The sequence below is a fragment of the Thamnophis sirtalis genome, unplaced genomic scaffold (genome assembly GCF_051295495.1).
Source record: "Thamnophis sirtalis isolate CommonGarterSnake01/CBP01778 unplaced genomic scaffold, rThaSir2_p1.2 scaffold_9, whole genome shotgun sequence".
In the NCBI taxonomy this organism is placed as follows: domain Eukaryota; kingdom Metazoa; phylum Chordata; class Lepidosauria; order Squamata; family Natricidae; genus Thamnophis; species Thamnophis sirtalis.
Genome location: NW_028261389.1, coordinates 78,380,852 through 78,394,469, shown reverse-complemented (window position 1 = coordinate 78,394,469; position 13,618 = coordinate 78,380,852). Strand labels below are relative to the sequence as shown.

Here is a 13,618-nt window from a genome sequence, read left to right as displayed (position 1 = left end):
GCAGAACATTTTCTAGTTTCAATGCTTAATACGTGCTAAAGAATTTGATATATGTCAATGCAACAGACAAGCATCACCGTTAAGTAATCAATATTTTTTCCAGTTAAGTACCGCATATTTCAGACTATAAGACACACCGGAGTATAAGACGCACCATAATTTTGAAGAGGTAAATTTTTAGAAAAAGGTTTTGCACTCTGCAAGCCTCCCAAAGCCTCTGCATACATTGGTGTTTTTTTTTTGCAAGAAAGGGCAAACAGAACTTCAGGAGGCTTGTAGGGTGCTCTTGGGGGCTGCCCCCCCCCAAAAAACAAGCAAAAAACGGTCCATTTCTTTTTGCAAAAAGAGGCTTTGGGAGGCTTGTAAAGTGCCTCTCAAACCCTCTGCGCGTCCATTTTTGCAAAGGGGGTAGGCCAAAAATGCTGTATTCAATGTATAAGACGCACCCAGATTTTCACCCTCTTTTTTGGGGGGAAAGGGTGTGTCTTATACTCCGAAAAAGACAGTAATCAGTACTTTTGTGTATCTTCACCATCATTTTTAGGTAGAACATTCATTTTCACTGCTGCTATTCTTCCCAACAAGGATAATTGTAATTTTTCCCAATTTTTCATCTCTGTCTGAATGCTGCGCCATAGTGGCTCATAATTATACTTATATAACTTCCCATTTGGGGTTGAGATATAGACTCCTAGATATTTAACCTTTTTAACTATTTCACATCCTGTCATTCCTTCTAATTCTTCCCTTTGCTTAGTGGACATATTTTTAACTAGCATCTTTGTTTTCCCTAAATTTATTTTAAATCCGGACACTTGGCCGTATTGATTAATCGTATTCATTAAAAGCTTGGTAGATTCCTGTGGTTGAGTTAATGTTATCACCAAATCATCCGCAAAGGGACGTATTCTATATTCTTGATGCCTAATCTTGATTCCCTGCAAATCACCTTCATTTCTGACTGATACTTACACAGGAGATAGAAGATAAAATTAATTTTAAAAGTTTCTGGGAATAAAAAAAAATAATTTCTGGTAAAAATTCAGAAGGCGGGAAAGAAAACACCAATAATAATGAAAGCCAGAAATATTTTTGTTAGGTACAGTAAATTTCATTTCTGTAAAATGAAATGCCCAGACAATACACTGTCTTCAAAATATTTATATATAAATTAAAAAAACTTGACTTAAAAAAATAAATAACATAAGCCTGGTGGCTCAGTGGCTAAGACACTGAGCTTGCTGATCAGAAATGTTGGCAGTTCAGCGGTTCGAATCCCCAACGCTGCGTAATGGAGTGAGCTCCCATTCCTTATCCCAGCTTTTGCCAACCTAGCAGTTTGAAAGCACGTAAAAAATGCAAGTAGAAAAATAGGAACCACCTTTGGCGGGAAGGGAACAGCGTTCTGTGTGCCTTTGGCATTTAGTCATGCCGGCCACCTGACCACGGAGACGTCTTCGGACAGCGCTGGCTCTTGGGCTTTGAAATGGAGATGACTGCCCTCTAGAGTCAGGAACAACTAGCACATATGTGCGAGGGGAACCTTTACCTTTACCTGTAATATCACTTTGACTGATAGATAATATGTCCATCATTTTGATGAAAAGTTAAGATAAAGAAAGAATACCATAAGAATTAGACAGATACGATTTCCCAATTTTGCTGAGCTACCTAGTCCCCTTTACTATTAACAAATTACCAACAGCGGGTAACGCTGTATTTCTGGATCGCCCAATTCATTCATCCCCAACACCCCCCCCCCCAAAAATGAATAAGGGAGAGGATCATTGTAGAATATGGAGAATGTCCAAGTTCTAATTTGCATTGATTTATTATTACGTTATTCAGATGAATCTTATGACAGAGTTTACTTACCACAACAGCCAGGTTAACAGTGGTAATCGTGTCATTTTCCCAGCCAGAAGACATATTACGTTGAAAAAGAGCAATATTTGGCAAGAAGTAAGACAGAGTAGCATCGTCATGTTCAGTGATGTTTTGTTTGGGCTTATATCGCACCCTTGTGGAAAAAGAGATTTTACTTCAGTCATTCAATGCTGGCCAAATCAGAAATAAATAGGGTTGTGTTCTGAGCCCCTCCTCCGTCCAGTAATGAAAGCCGAGACAAGCTTAAATGGAATGTCCTTTAATAACAAGACCAGAATCTCGGTGGCTGAAAGCTAAGTAAACAAACAGATAAGGACCTTGGCAGCAAATCCTACAAACCTTGGCAGCAATGCAAACAAACTTTGGCAGCAATTCAGCCTGCCAAGTTAGTTTCCCTTTAGTCAAAGCGTTGACTTCTGCAAGAAGGGCGTGGCACAAGCAGTCTCTTTTATAGTCTGGGGAGGAGCCTAATGACCATCAGCTGAGCGTAATTACCTCCTGTAATTATGTAATTGCTCCTGATGCCGAGTAGCTCTTTGATGGCGTGCATCCAGGAACAACTCACTGTTGGTTTCTGGATCACTCTCCCTTGTCTCCTCCCCACTGATCCAAGGCTCAGGCGCCTCCTGGTGGCCAACCAGCCTCTCTGCACCCCGCTCAGAGTCGGAACCCTGTCCAGGGTCTTCCACATCCTCCAGGGCCGACACATAGGGCCCCTCGCTGTCGGAGTGTGGTGGCAGCTCCAACGGCTCCTGCTGGGCCACAACAGGTTGCCACTCTCATTGCCAGAAGATGAATGGATATCTGGCCATCCAATACTTTTCTTTCTTTTCCTGTCTTTCATCTCTACAACACACATACATACAACATGCGCACATAAATACAATTCAAAACGGTAAGGCCACACTTGGGATACTGCATCCAGTTTTGGTCATGATGTGGAAAAGATGCTGAGGCTCTAGAAAGAGTGCAGAGAAGAGCAACAAAGAGGATGAGGGGCAGTGATGGGATTCAATTTTTTTTTGCTACCGGTGCTGTGGGCATGAATTTGTGGGCGTGGCAGGGGAAGGATGCTGCAAAATCCCCATTCTCTCCCCACCCCACTAAACTGCTTCCCAGCTCCATTCTCCTGTTCAGGGCAACAAAAGAAGATCAGCCGGAAGACTGGGAGGCAGCAGGGGCGGGGCCAGCCTGTTTGCCAGTTCTCCAAACTACTCAAAATTTCTGCTACCGGTTCTCCAGAACCTGTCAGAACTGGCTGAATACCACCACTGATTAGGCGACCGAAGGCTAAAACATATGAAGAACGGTTGCTGGAATTGGGTATGTCTTGTTGGATGAAAAGAAGGACTAGGGGACAAGAAGCAATGGGTGGAAACTAATCAAGGAGAGAAGGAACTTAGAACTAAGGAGAAATTTCCTGACAGTTAGAATAATTAATCAGTGGAACAACTTGCCTCCAGAAGTTGTGAATGCTCCAACACTGGAAGTCTTTAAGAAGATGTTGGACAGCCATTTGTCTGAAACAGTATAGGGTTTCCTGCCTAGGCAGGGGGTTGGACTAGGAGACCTCCAAGGTCCCTTCCCTTCGATTCAATTTCAAATTCTATTCTATTCTATTCTATTCTATTCTATTCTATTCTATTCTACTCTACTCTACTCTACTCTACTCTACTCTACTCTACTCTACTCTACTCCATTCCATTCCATTCCAAATTCTATTCTATTCTATTCTATTCTATTCCATTCCATTCCATTCCAAATTCTACTATTCTATTCCATTCCAAATTATATTCTATTCCATTCCAAATTATATTCTATTCCATTCCATTCCATTCCAAATTCTATTCTATTCTATTCTATTCCATTCCAAATTCTATTCTATTCCATTCCATTCCATTCCAAATTCTATTCTATTCCATTCCATTCCAAATTCTATTCTATTCCATTCCATTCCAAATTCTATTCCATTCCATTCCAAATTCCATTCTATTCTATTCTATTCTATTCCATTCCAAATTCTATTCTATTCTATTCCATTCCAAATTCTATTCCATTCCATTCCAAATTCTATTCTATTCCATTTCATTCCAAATTCTATTCTATTCTATTCTATTCCATTCCAAATTCTATTCTATTCCATTCCATTCCGTTCCATTCCAAATGTATTCTATTCTATTCTATTCTATTCCAGTTGACATTTGGAAAAAGCACCTTTGGGACAACCATGATCTGGATGACTGAAAATATCCATACATACACAAAGCTGAGGTACGCCACAATTTGTTCTCCAGCAGAGAAACATGGGGCATCAGCTTTAAAAGGCAAATTTTGTTTGTCCTTTTAGAAAATCTTCATTCCTGAAAGACGTGGTCAAGGTCTTCCATAAATGTGTTCAAAGAATTATGGATCTTCTGTCTTGGTTCCTTGCATGCAAAGAATAGTAGGTTGAACTATCCCATCTCTGCTCTCTAATCCCATGTCTTCATGACATCCTCAGGTCTTCTACCTACCTGTAAGTGTAAGGACCTTTCTGCTTGAGGATTGGATTAGAACCGTTCTTCATCACCTCCTCTGGGTTCTGGACATCAAAGAGCCAAAACTGCCGGTAGATGGGACTCCCTGGGATGACCCAATTCTCATAGGCAGTTGTGCCTTCTTCAATGACAGCTTCCTGCAAGGAATAACAGCAAGCAGGATACATAAAGACATCTCATTTAGACTTATATACCACTTCACAGTGCTTTACAGGTCTCTCTAAGCGGTTTACAGAGTCAACATAGTGTCCCAACAATCTGGATTGGATTGGATTGGATTTATTACATTTATATGCCGCCCTTTTCCCCGAAGGGGACTCAGGGCGGCTCACAATTCAGTCAGGGAAGGGGGTACAGACAGGGGATAAAAAGACGAACATAACAATACACAATTTAAAAACACACAACAACCATACCATTCGAGGAGGGGGGCAAAAGCTCTTTATCTGGGTCCTCATTTTACTGACTTCGAAAGGATGGAAGGCTGAGTCAACCTTGAGCTGCTCAGGATCAAACGGATGGCTTTGAGCAGTGAGTAAGTCAACCTTGAGCTGGTCAGGATCGAACTGATGGTTGTGAGCAGTGAGTAGCTTGCAATACTGCAGTCGAACCACTGTGCTATGATAGTTCTTAGCAATAGCAACTTAGACTTACGGTATATACCATTTCCACTGAGCCATGGTGGCGCAGTGGTTAGAGTGCAGTACTGCAGGCTACTTCTGCTGACTGACTGCTGCCAGCAATTTGGCAGTTCGGATCTCACCAGGTTCAAGAGTGACTCAGCCTTCCATCCTTCTGAGGTGGGTCAAATGAGGACCCAGATTGTTGGGGGCAAGGGGGCTGACTGTAAAAGTGCTTAGAGAGGGCTGTAAAGCACTGTGAAGCGGTATATAAGTCTAAGTGCTATTGCTATTGCTTCATAGTGTTTTACAGTCCTCTCTAAGCGGTTTTGCAGGGTCAACCTATTGCCCCAGCAATCTGGGTCCTCATTTTACCAACTTCAGAAGGACGGAAGGCTGAGTCAACCTTCAGCCAGTCAGGATCAAACTCCTGGCAGTGGGCAGAGTCAACCTGCCATGCTGCATTCTAACCATGTTGCTATAAACCATTCATATATATTTTTTCTAAGTGTTTGATGCAGTGCACTGGCCACATGACCCTGGCCCATGAACGCTACAACTTTTGGCATAAAAATTAAAATATGCTGATGTTTATTGAGAAAAGTTATCTCTGCACTTGCTAAGACTCAACATTGACTTGTGGGCATATAATCAATCATTGATCAATGCCATCGTTCTGTCTTCTGATTACAACACCATAGCCTTAGATTATCTCTCCAATCACTTCTTGCAACAGCAAATGTTCTTAAATCAGAGATAATGTCCTTCCATATGTTGTTTTATCAGAACTTATGAGAGTTGAACTTCAATCTTTATAAAGAAGAGAGTTGGACGTGATTATCTGCAAGGCCATAATAATCCAAAGGAAATCGTTTTAGAAGATGATTCATGAACTGCTTGACTTCTCCTAGGCTGATTTTGCCAAGTAGTTTTGCAAGAGGTTTAAAGAACTGATATTCATCATTACCCAAAAATAAAGATGACCTTAATTATTATTCAGAAATCAACAAGCTAAGAACCCTTCCACATTTTTCTTCACAACGAACAAGAACCAGACATAGGATGGAATGGAATGGAACGGAACGGAACGGAACGGAATGGAACAGAACAGAACAGAACAGAACAGAGCAGAACAAAACAGAATTAGAACAGTAATAGAATAGAAAATATAGGATAGGATAGGATAGGATAGGATAGGATAGGATAGGATAGGATAGGATGGAATGGAATGGAATGGAATGGAATGGAATGGAATGGAATGGAATGGAATGGAATGGAACGGAATGGAATAGAATAGATTTAGAACAGGAATAGAATAGAAAATATAGAATAGAATAGAATAGAATAGAATAGAATAGATAAAAGAAGAGAAGAGAATAGTGAATAGAACAGAGTAGAATAGAATAATGAACAAGAATAGAGAATAGAATAGAATAGAATGGAATGGAATGAAATAGAATAGAATAGATTTAGAACAGGAATAGAATAGAAAATATAGAATATAATAGAATAGAGAAGGGAAGGGAAGAGAAGAGAAGAGTGAATAGAGCAGAGTAGAATAGAATAATGAACAAGAATAGAGAATAGAATAGAATGGAACGGAATGGAACGGAATGGAATGGAATAGAATAGATTTAGAACGGGAATAGAATAGAAAATATAGAATATAATAGAATAGAGAAGGGAAGGGAAGAGAAGAGAAGAGTGAATAGAGCAGAGTAGAATAGAATAATGAACAAGAATAGAGAATAGAATAGAATGGAACGGAATGGAACGGAATGGAACGGAATGGAACGGAATGGAACGGAATGGAACGGAATGGAACGGAATGGAATGGAATAGAATAGATTTAGAACGGGAATAGAATAGAAAATATAGAATAGAATAGAATAGAATAGGGAGGGGAGGGGAAGAGAAGGGAAGGGAATAGTGAATAGAGCAGAGTAGAATAGAATAATGAACAAGAATAGAGAATAGAATAGAATAGAATAGATAAAAGAAGAGAAGAGAATAGTGAATAGAACAGAGTAGAATAGAATAATGAACAAGAATAGAGAATAGAATAGAATAGAATGGAATGGAATGAAATAGAATAGAATAGATTTAGAACAGGAATAGAATAGAAAATATAGAATATAATAGAATAGAGAAGGGAAGGGAAGAGAAGAGAAGAGTGAATAGAGCAGAGTAGAATAGAATAATGAACAAGAATAGAGAATAGAATAGAATGGAACGGAATGGAACGGAATGGAACGGAATGGAACGGAATGGAACGGAATGGAATGGAATAGAATAGATTTAGAACGGGAATAGAATAGAAAATATAGAATAGAATAGAATAGAATAGGGAGGGGAGGGGAAGAGAAGGGAAGGGAATAGTGAATAGAGCAGAGTAGAATAGAATAATGAACAAGAATAGAGAATAGAATAGAATAGAATAGAATCTTGGATGAGAACCAAACTGTCTTCAAAAGGAAAAAAAAAAAAAAGTCCAGTTGCCTCCTGAAAAACCACCTTTCGGACTCCGAACTTCTGGATTTGAATAAAAGCATGTCCACGTTGTATTTCCACAGGTGTGGGAATAACTGGTGAGGACTTCTGATCCAGAAAGGTGATCGTTATTGACGAGACACACTTGGATCATGGCAACTGATATAATTCGGAAGATAAAGAGAATAAAGATAAATCCTTATCATAGCGAATTATGCTCAGCTGTCAACATTTACTGAACTCTGCTCTCAGCGTGCCTCCTCCTTCTTTTTCGGCTGTTTCAGGCAGATCATTCTTTCTGAAGAATTGTGCAAGAAAATGCTAGGAAAACCTGAGGGACTCTTTACCTTCCTTGACACAACGATGCTGGCATAGAAAAGAACTGGTTTTCTTTCTCTTTCTCTCTCTCTTTCTCCTTTCCTGTTTTTTGTCTTTCTTGTTTAGAAAAAAAAAAGAAGGCCAGTTCCTGACTCAGTTGCATTTAGGGCAATGTTGAAGCTGTAAAACCCTCAAATGCAACAATGATGATACAGCTAGTAGACTATACAGAGAGGAGGAAGAGGAGGAGGAGGAGGAAGAGGAAGAGGAAGAGGAGGAAGAAGAAGAAGAGGAAGAGGAGGAGGAAGAAGAAGGAGAAGGAGGAGGAGGAGAAGGAGGAGAAGAAAAAGAAGAAGAAGAAAAAGAAGAAGAAGAATTGAATTGAATTTGAATTTATTTAGCTTATGCCGCCCTTCTCTCGGAAGACTCAAGGCGGAAGAAGAAGAAGAAGAAGAAGAAGAAGAAGAAGAAGAAGAAGAAGAAGAAGAAGAAGAAGAAGAAGAAGAAGAGGAGGAGGAGGAGGAGGAGGAGGAGGAGGAGGAGGAGGAGGAGGAAGAAGAAGAAGACGACGACTGTAATATTAATACATTCCGTGCATGGATTTGATCTCAGTAAAGATTTAACTATTAAATTAATTTCTTTCTCAAAGCTGGACTCATTTTTCTCGGGCTGTTATTCTTGCACTCTTCCTGCTCTTCATCTGCACAGAATATCAGGGCCATCTTGCTAAGCAAGAGAGACAGAGACCAGGAAGAGAGAAAGAAAAGAAAGGGGATTAAAAAAAACCCCACTATTATCTTTTTGAGACTTAGCTACAAAAGTAAGGAGGAAATTTGTTGATATTCATCAGTCCTATACCTTCATGGCTTCTGAAGCTCAAATGAGTTGCTAATTGAATTGAATAGATGTCTTCTGAGAAGCCAAGATGTTGGCAAGCAAGTGACAGTGTGTGTCTCCACCATTTCCTTGGAAACTAAGAAGCCATGCCAGGAGACACCTTGGCGCTTGCCATCCAGTCCCTATCTTCAAAACAAGGAGTTGAAAAAGAGAGCCTCACCATCACGAACTGGCAAGCAATGCAATTTCATCAAAACAAGAGCTGAAACTCGGGCTCAGAACTTGAGGCTTTAAGCATGGATTCAAGATGACTCAAGATTTCCTCAGGAAGCAAGGGGAGGGGAATCCAGAAAGTGACTGAGATTCAACAAGAGATTGAAAATGGCTGTTTAAACAATGACTCGGATGATAACAATCAATGGTGATTGCAAGAAAAGTTCAGAAAATCCCTAGGCCCCAACCTGACACCTCCAGCTCTTTGAAATCTAAAGAGCTGCTCAGTTATTTCTCCAGAATAAATTGTGGTAACAACAAGTATGTTGGAATACATGTTAGAATGCATTTTGTATTGCAGTAGCTACAGAATTATTCAGCCAGTAGATGTCAGTGTTTAGTGCGCACCTATGTTTATAATCTATGGTTTCTTTATGTTCTGATGAATGTTTCCAGTTTCCTGTTACAGCAGGGGCCAGCAACTTGCAGCTCTGGAGCCGCATGTGGCTCTTTCATCCCTCTGCTTCAGTTCCCTGTTGCCAGTCAGCTCCACAATTGATAGGGCTTTTGGTTAGGACAGGTAGAGGAAAAAGGATGCTGCACTAGGAGGAGACTCTATGGTGAGGGAACCAGACTTCCAGTTGGCTCCAGAATTGAACGGGAAGCTTCTGGTTAGGACTTTTGTGGTTCTTTGAGTTTTTAAGGTTGCTGACCCCTGTGTTACAGTATTATAGTTGGGCAGTAAAGCACATGGTGACTCTGCTTTTTATTTGATCTGTGGTGCTTTTTATAATGCAGGATTTCTAAGGAAATATCTTTGTGAAATCAGAAGACTCACTGAAAAGAAACACATGTTAACAGACTGGTTGCCATATGAGCAAAATACTTGCAGGATAATGCAACACCCTAGTGGTCTAACTCAGATTAGGCAAGAGAAGGACACCAGTGAAATCAGAAGCAACTTAGTTTACTTTTTGATGAAGCTCTTGATTGGCATCAATGCCGGAGCTCCCCATAAAAAAATGATATCCTAAAAGATTATCAGCAACTAAAGTTGCTCTTTTATTACATGCTGGATTTTGGCCAAGAGAATGCCTGTAGCATTCTCAGCTGTGTCTTAAAAATACTATACATTTTAGAACTTTAAGGTTGTGAAGCCATAGGCATCACATCATGCTTAGATATGTACAAATGTTCTTAACACCGTATAAAGAAAACTTATATAAAATGTTGCATAGGTGGCTTCTCCCACCTGAGAGAATAGCCAAAATGTTTAGAAATTTAGTACCAAATTGTGGGAAATGTGATTATGAATCAGGCACGTATGTGGTGGTTGTGCCAAAAAACAAAAGGATATTGGTGAAAAATTCAAAGATGGCTGATAGAGATAATCGAAGAGGAAATAGAATTCAAACCAGAACTATTTCTTTTGGGAATCATAAACGATAAACATTACAAGGTGGTAATCTACTTAATAATACATATTACTACGGCAGCAAGAACGGTCTTTGCCCAAAACTGGAAAAACAGAGAAATTCCACAAGAAGAGGAAATAATTAGGAAAATTCTGATTTGTGCTGAAATGGATAAATTGACGTGGGAATTGAAGAATAAAAATGAATCAGAATATTATAAGATCTGGGATAAATTTTATCGATGGTTGGAACAAAAAAGAAAAATACAAACTAAGCCATGACTAAGATATATAGAGTGGAGATTAGAATTATGTATGAAATCACAACAGTAAAAATGTATAAGATAAAAACAAAGCAACGTGGTTGGAAATAATGGATATTTTTATATTTGTAAATAATGAATAGACCAAATGTAAATAAGCATGGTGGTTATAATATTTAACTTTATATCTTAGTATGTATAGCAAAATCTTTGCCAGATTGGTTACACTGCGACCAATGTTTTAATTTGTGCTCAATAAAAAAAACTTTTAAAATAAAAGAAATGTACACATGTTCCAAGCTCAAACCAGCTCTTTTGCAGCTAAAAATTAAACTCTTTATTGTTCTGGAGTTTTATCTTGCGTCCTGGGTGAAATTGCCATATTTCTTTCTATGTTGTTCTGAGTGTCTTGATCAATTGCAATTGATTGCTTAGAACATACAAGGTTGTGAGGGATCTTGGAGATCTTCTAGACCAACCCCCTATTTGAGCAGGACAGCCTATACCATTCTGGGACCAAATCATTGTCCAATCTCTTCTTTAAAACCTCCACTGTTGGAGCATTCACAATTTTGGGAGGTAAGTTGCTGTATTAGTTAATTGCTCTAACTGTCAGGAAATTTCTCCTTAGTTCTATGTTGCTTCTCTCCTTGATGGGTTTTCACCCATTGTGTCTTGTCCTGCCTTCAGCTGCTTTGGAAAATAGTTTGACCCCCCCTCTTCTTCATGGCAGCCCCTGAGATATTGGAACACTGCTATCCTGTAGTATCTAGTCCTTCTTTTCATTAAATTAGACATGATTCCTAATTCTGCTCTGCCCGGCTGCAAATGGATGGTCAAAGACCATCTCAACACCTCAATTATTTGTTTACATTTCTTTTTTTTTTATTAAAAAGTTTTAATAAATTTTACAATTGTATACCTTTCTCCTTCCCTCCCTCCCCCACAATCCCACATCCCCTCCCCCCCAACCTCCCAGAGCAAAATACAGGGTATAAACATTTAACAATCATACACTAAAATAAACTAACTTTAACATTGTACCTTCACTTATACTTTAACTCCCCTTTTATAAAACTAACTTTATATAAATTGTAACATTCCTTGTTCATTCATTCATAAGCTAACTGAAATTTCTTAGTCCCATATATTTATCCTCCCAGAGCAAAATACAGGCTATAAACATTTAACAATCATACACTAAAATGAACTAACTAACTTTAGCATCGTACCTTCACTTATACTTTAACTCCCCTTTTATAAAACTAACTGTAGATAAATTGTAGCATTCCTTGTTCATTCATTCATAAGCTAGCTGAAATTTCTTAGTCCCATATTTATTTTGAATGAAATCAGTCCATCTTCTCCATTCCAACTTGTATTTCTCATCTGAATGGTCCTTCAAGTATGCTGATATTTTAGCCATCTCTGCTAAGTTTGTTATTTTTAATGTCCATTCTTGAATAGTAGGCAATTCTTCCTTCTTCCAGTACTGTGCCACCAACAATCTTGCTTCCGTTGTTAAGTTCTGAATCAAATTAGTCTCTATAACTGTACAATCTGCAATTATACTTAACAAGAATAACTGAGGAGTAAACCTTATCCTCTTTTTAAGAATATTTCGAATAATCCACCATATTTTTATCCAAAATGCTTTGACTTTTTTACAAGTCCACCATATATGATAACACGCAGCATCAGCACAATCACATCTCTTGTTTGTTTAGTTTTCATCCACCACCACCCCAAAATCCCCCCTCCCTCCATTTGGAGAATGAATCAGCCGGAAAATCAGCAGATGTCGTAGTTGAATAGCAGATAGATGGAGAAACAATTAAGGTTGCTGGTGGCAGCAGTGGTTGACATCGTAAGCAAAGGTTGAGAAGGAAGCCGTGAAAACATAAAAGAAAAATGCAGGAACGAGAGGCTGTCCTTACCTTTTCTACTGTGTCCTCAATGAGATTATTTCCAACTGGGATTAAAATTCCCCCGAGGATGGCTAACGCTGCCCCAATGATTGCTCCCGTCAGCAAGCCACACTTCTTATTACACCCCATGCTTCTCCACACCGTTGCAGCTCCTTGCTGCGGCTTCTTCTGTTCCTTTGGCCGGCTGTTGTGTGATGTTGGCTCAAAATATGTATCAGAGAGATCTATTCCCGTTTTGCAAAGAGGTTAAAGTACAAGGTTCGTTATCAACGCTCAGTGGAAGATCATTGAGAAACACATTAGGGGGGGGGAGCAATTAAGAGTTAGAATAGCAAACACCGAGTCAACATCATTGAACCCTCGGCAAATTGAGATTGACAAAGCATTTTCGGTTTAATATCAGAGTTACTGTAACTTTTCTTCTTTCTTATCAGTTGATTCAGAAGTAAAGATGAGTAAGCAATAATTTCAGACGGAATTGTCCCTATCTTTCTAAAATAACTCCACGCTTTGATTCAGAAGCTGTGTGGGTGGTATGAATAGAATAGAATAGAAGAAAATAGAAAATAGAATAGAATATAGAATAGACTAGAATAGATATTGGAATGAAGATAATAATAGAATAGAAAATAGAATAGAATATAGAATATAGAATATAGAATATAGAATATAGAATATAGAATATAGAATATAGAATATAGAATATAGAATATAGAATATAGAATATAGAATATAGAATATAGAATATAGAATATAGAATATAGAATATAGGGTGGGGTGGGGTGGGGTGGGGTGGAATGGGATGGGATGGGATGAGAGAGAAAATAGAATAGAATAGAAGAAAATAGAAAATAGAATAGAAAATAGAATAGAATAGATACTGGAATGAAGATAAGAATAGAATAGAAAACAGAATAGAATAGATACTGGAATGAAGATAAGAATAGAATAGAAAATAGAATAGAATAGAATATAGAATAAATATAGAATATAGAATATAGAATGGGGTGGGGTGGGGTGGAATGGGATGGGATGAGAGAGAATAGAACAGAATAGAATAGAATAGAAGAAAATAGAAAAAAATAGAAAATAGAATAGAAAATAGAATAGA

General features: G+C 38.6%; 1 protein-coding gene across 1 annotated transcript in view; it reads right to left on the bottom strand.

The window, feature by feature from the left end:
* Positions 1-12,657, bottom strand: part of LOC106554623 (platelet glycoprotein 4-like) — a 28,285-nt gene extending 15,628 nt beyond the window's left edge. The window contains exons 1-3 of the mRNA XM_087722357.1: positions 12,517-12,657; positions 4,401-4,561; positions 1,876-2,020 (exon numbers count right to left, since the gene is read on the bottom strand). Of these exons, the coding sequence (XP_087578483.1) occupies positions 1,876-2,020; positions 4,401-4,561; positions 12,517-12,636 (426 nt within the window). The 5' untranslated portion in view covers positions 12,637-12,657. The remainder of the gene's footprint in view (positions 1-1,875; positions 2,021-4,400; positions 4,562-12,516) is intronic.
* Between the last annotated feature and the right edge of the window lie 961 nt (positions 12,658-13,618).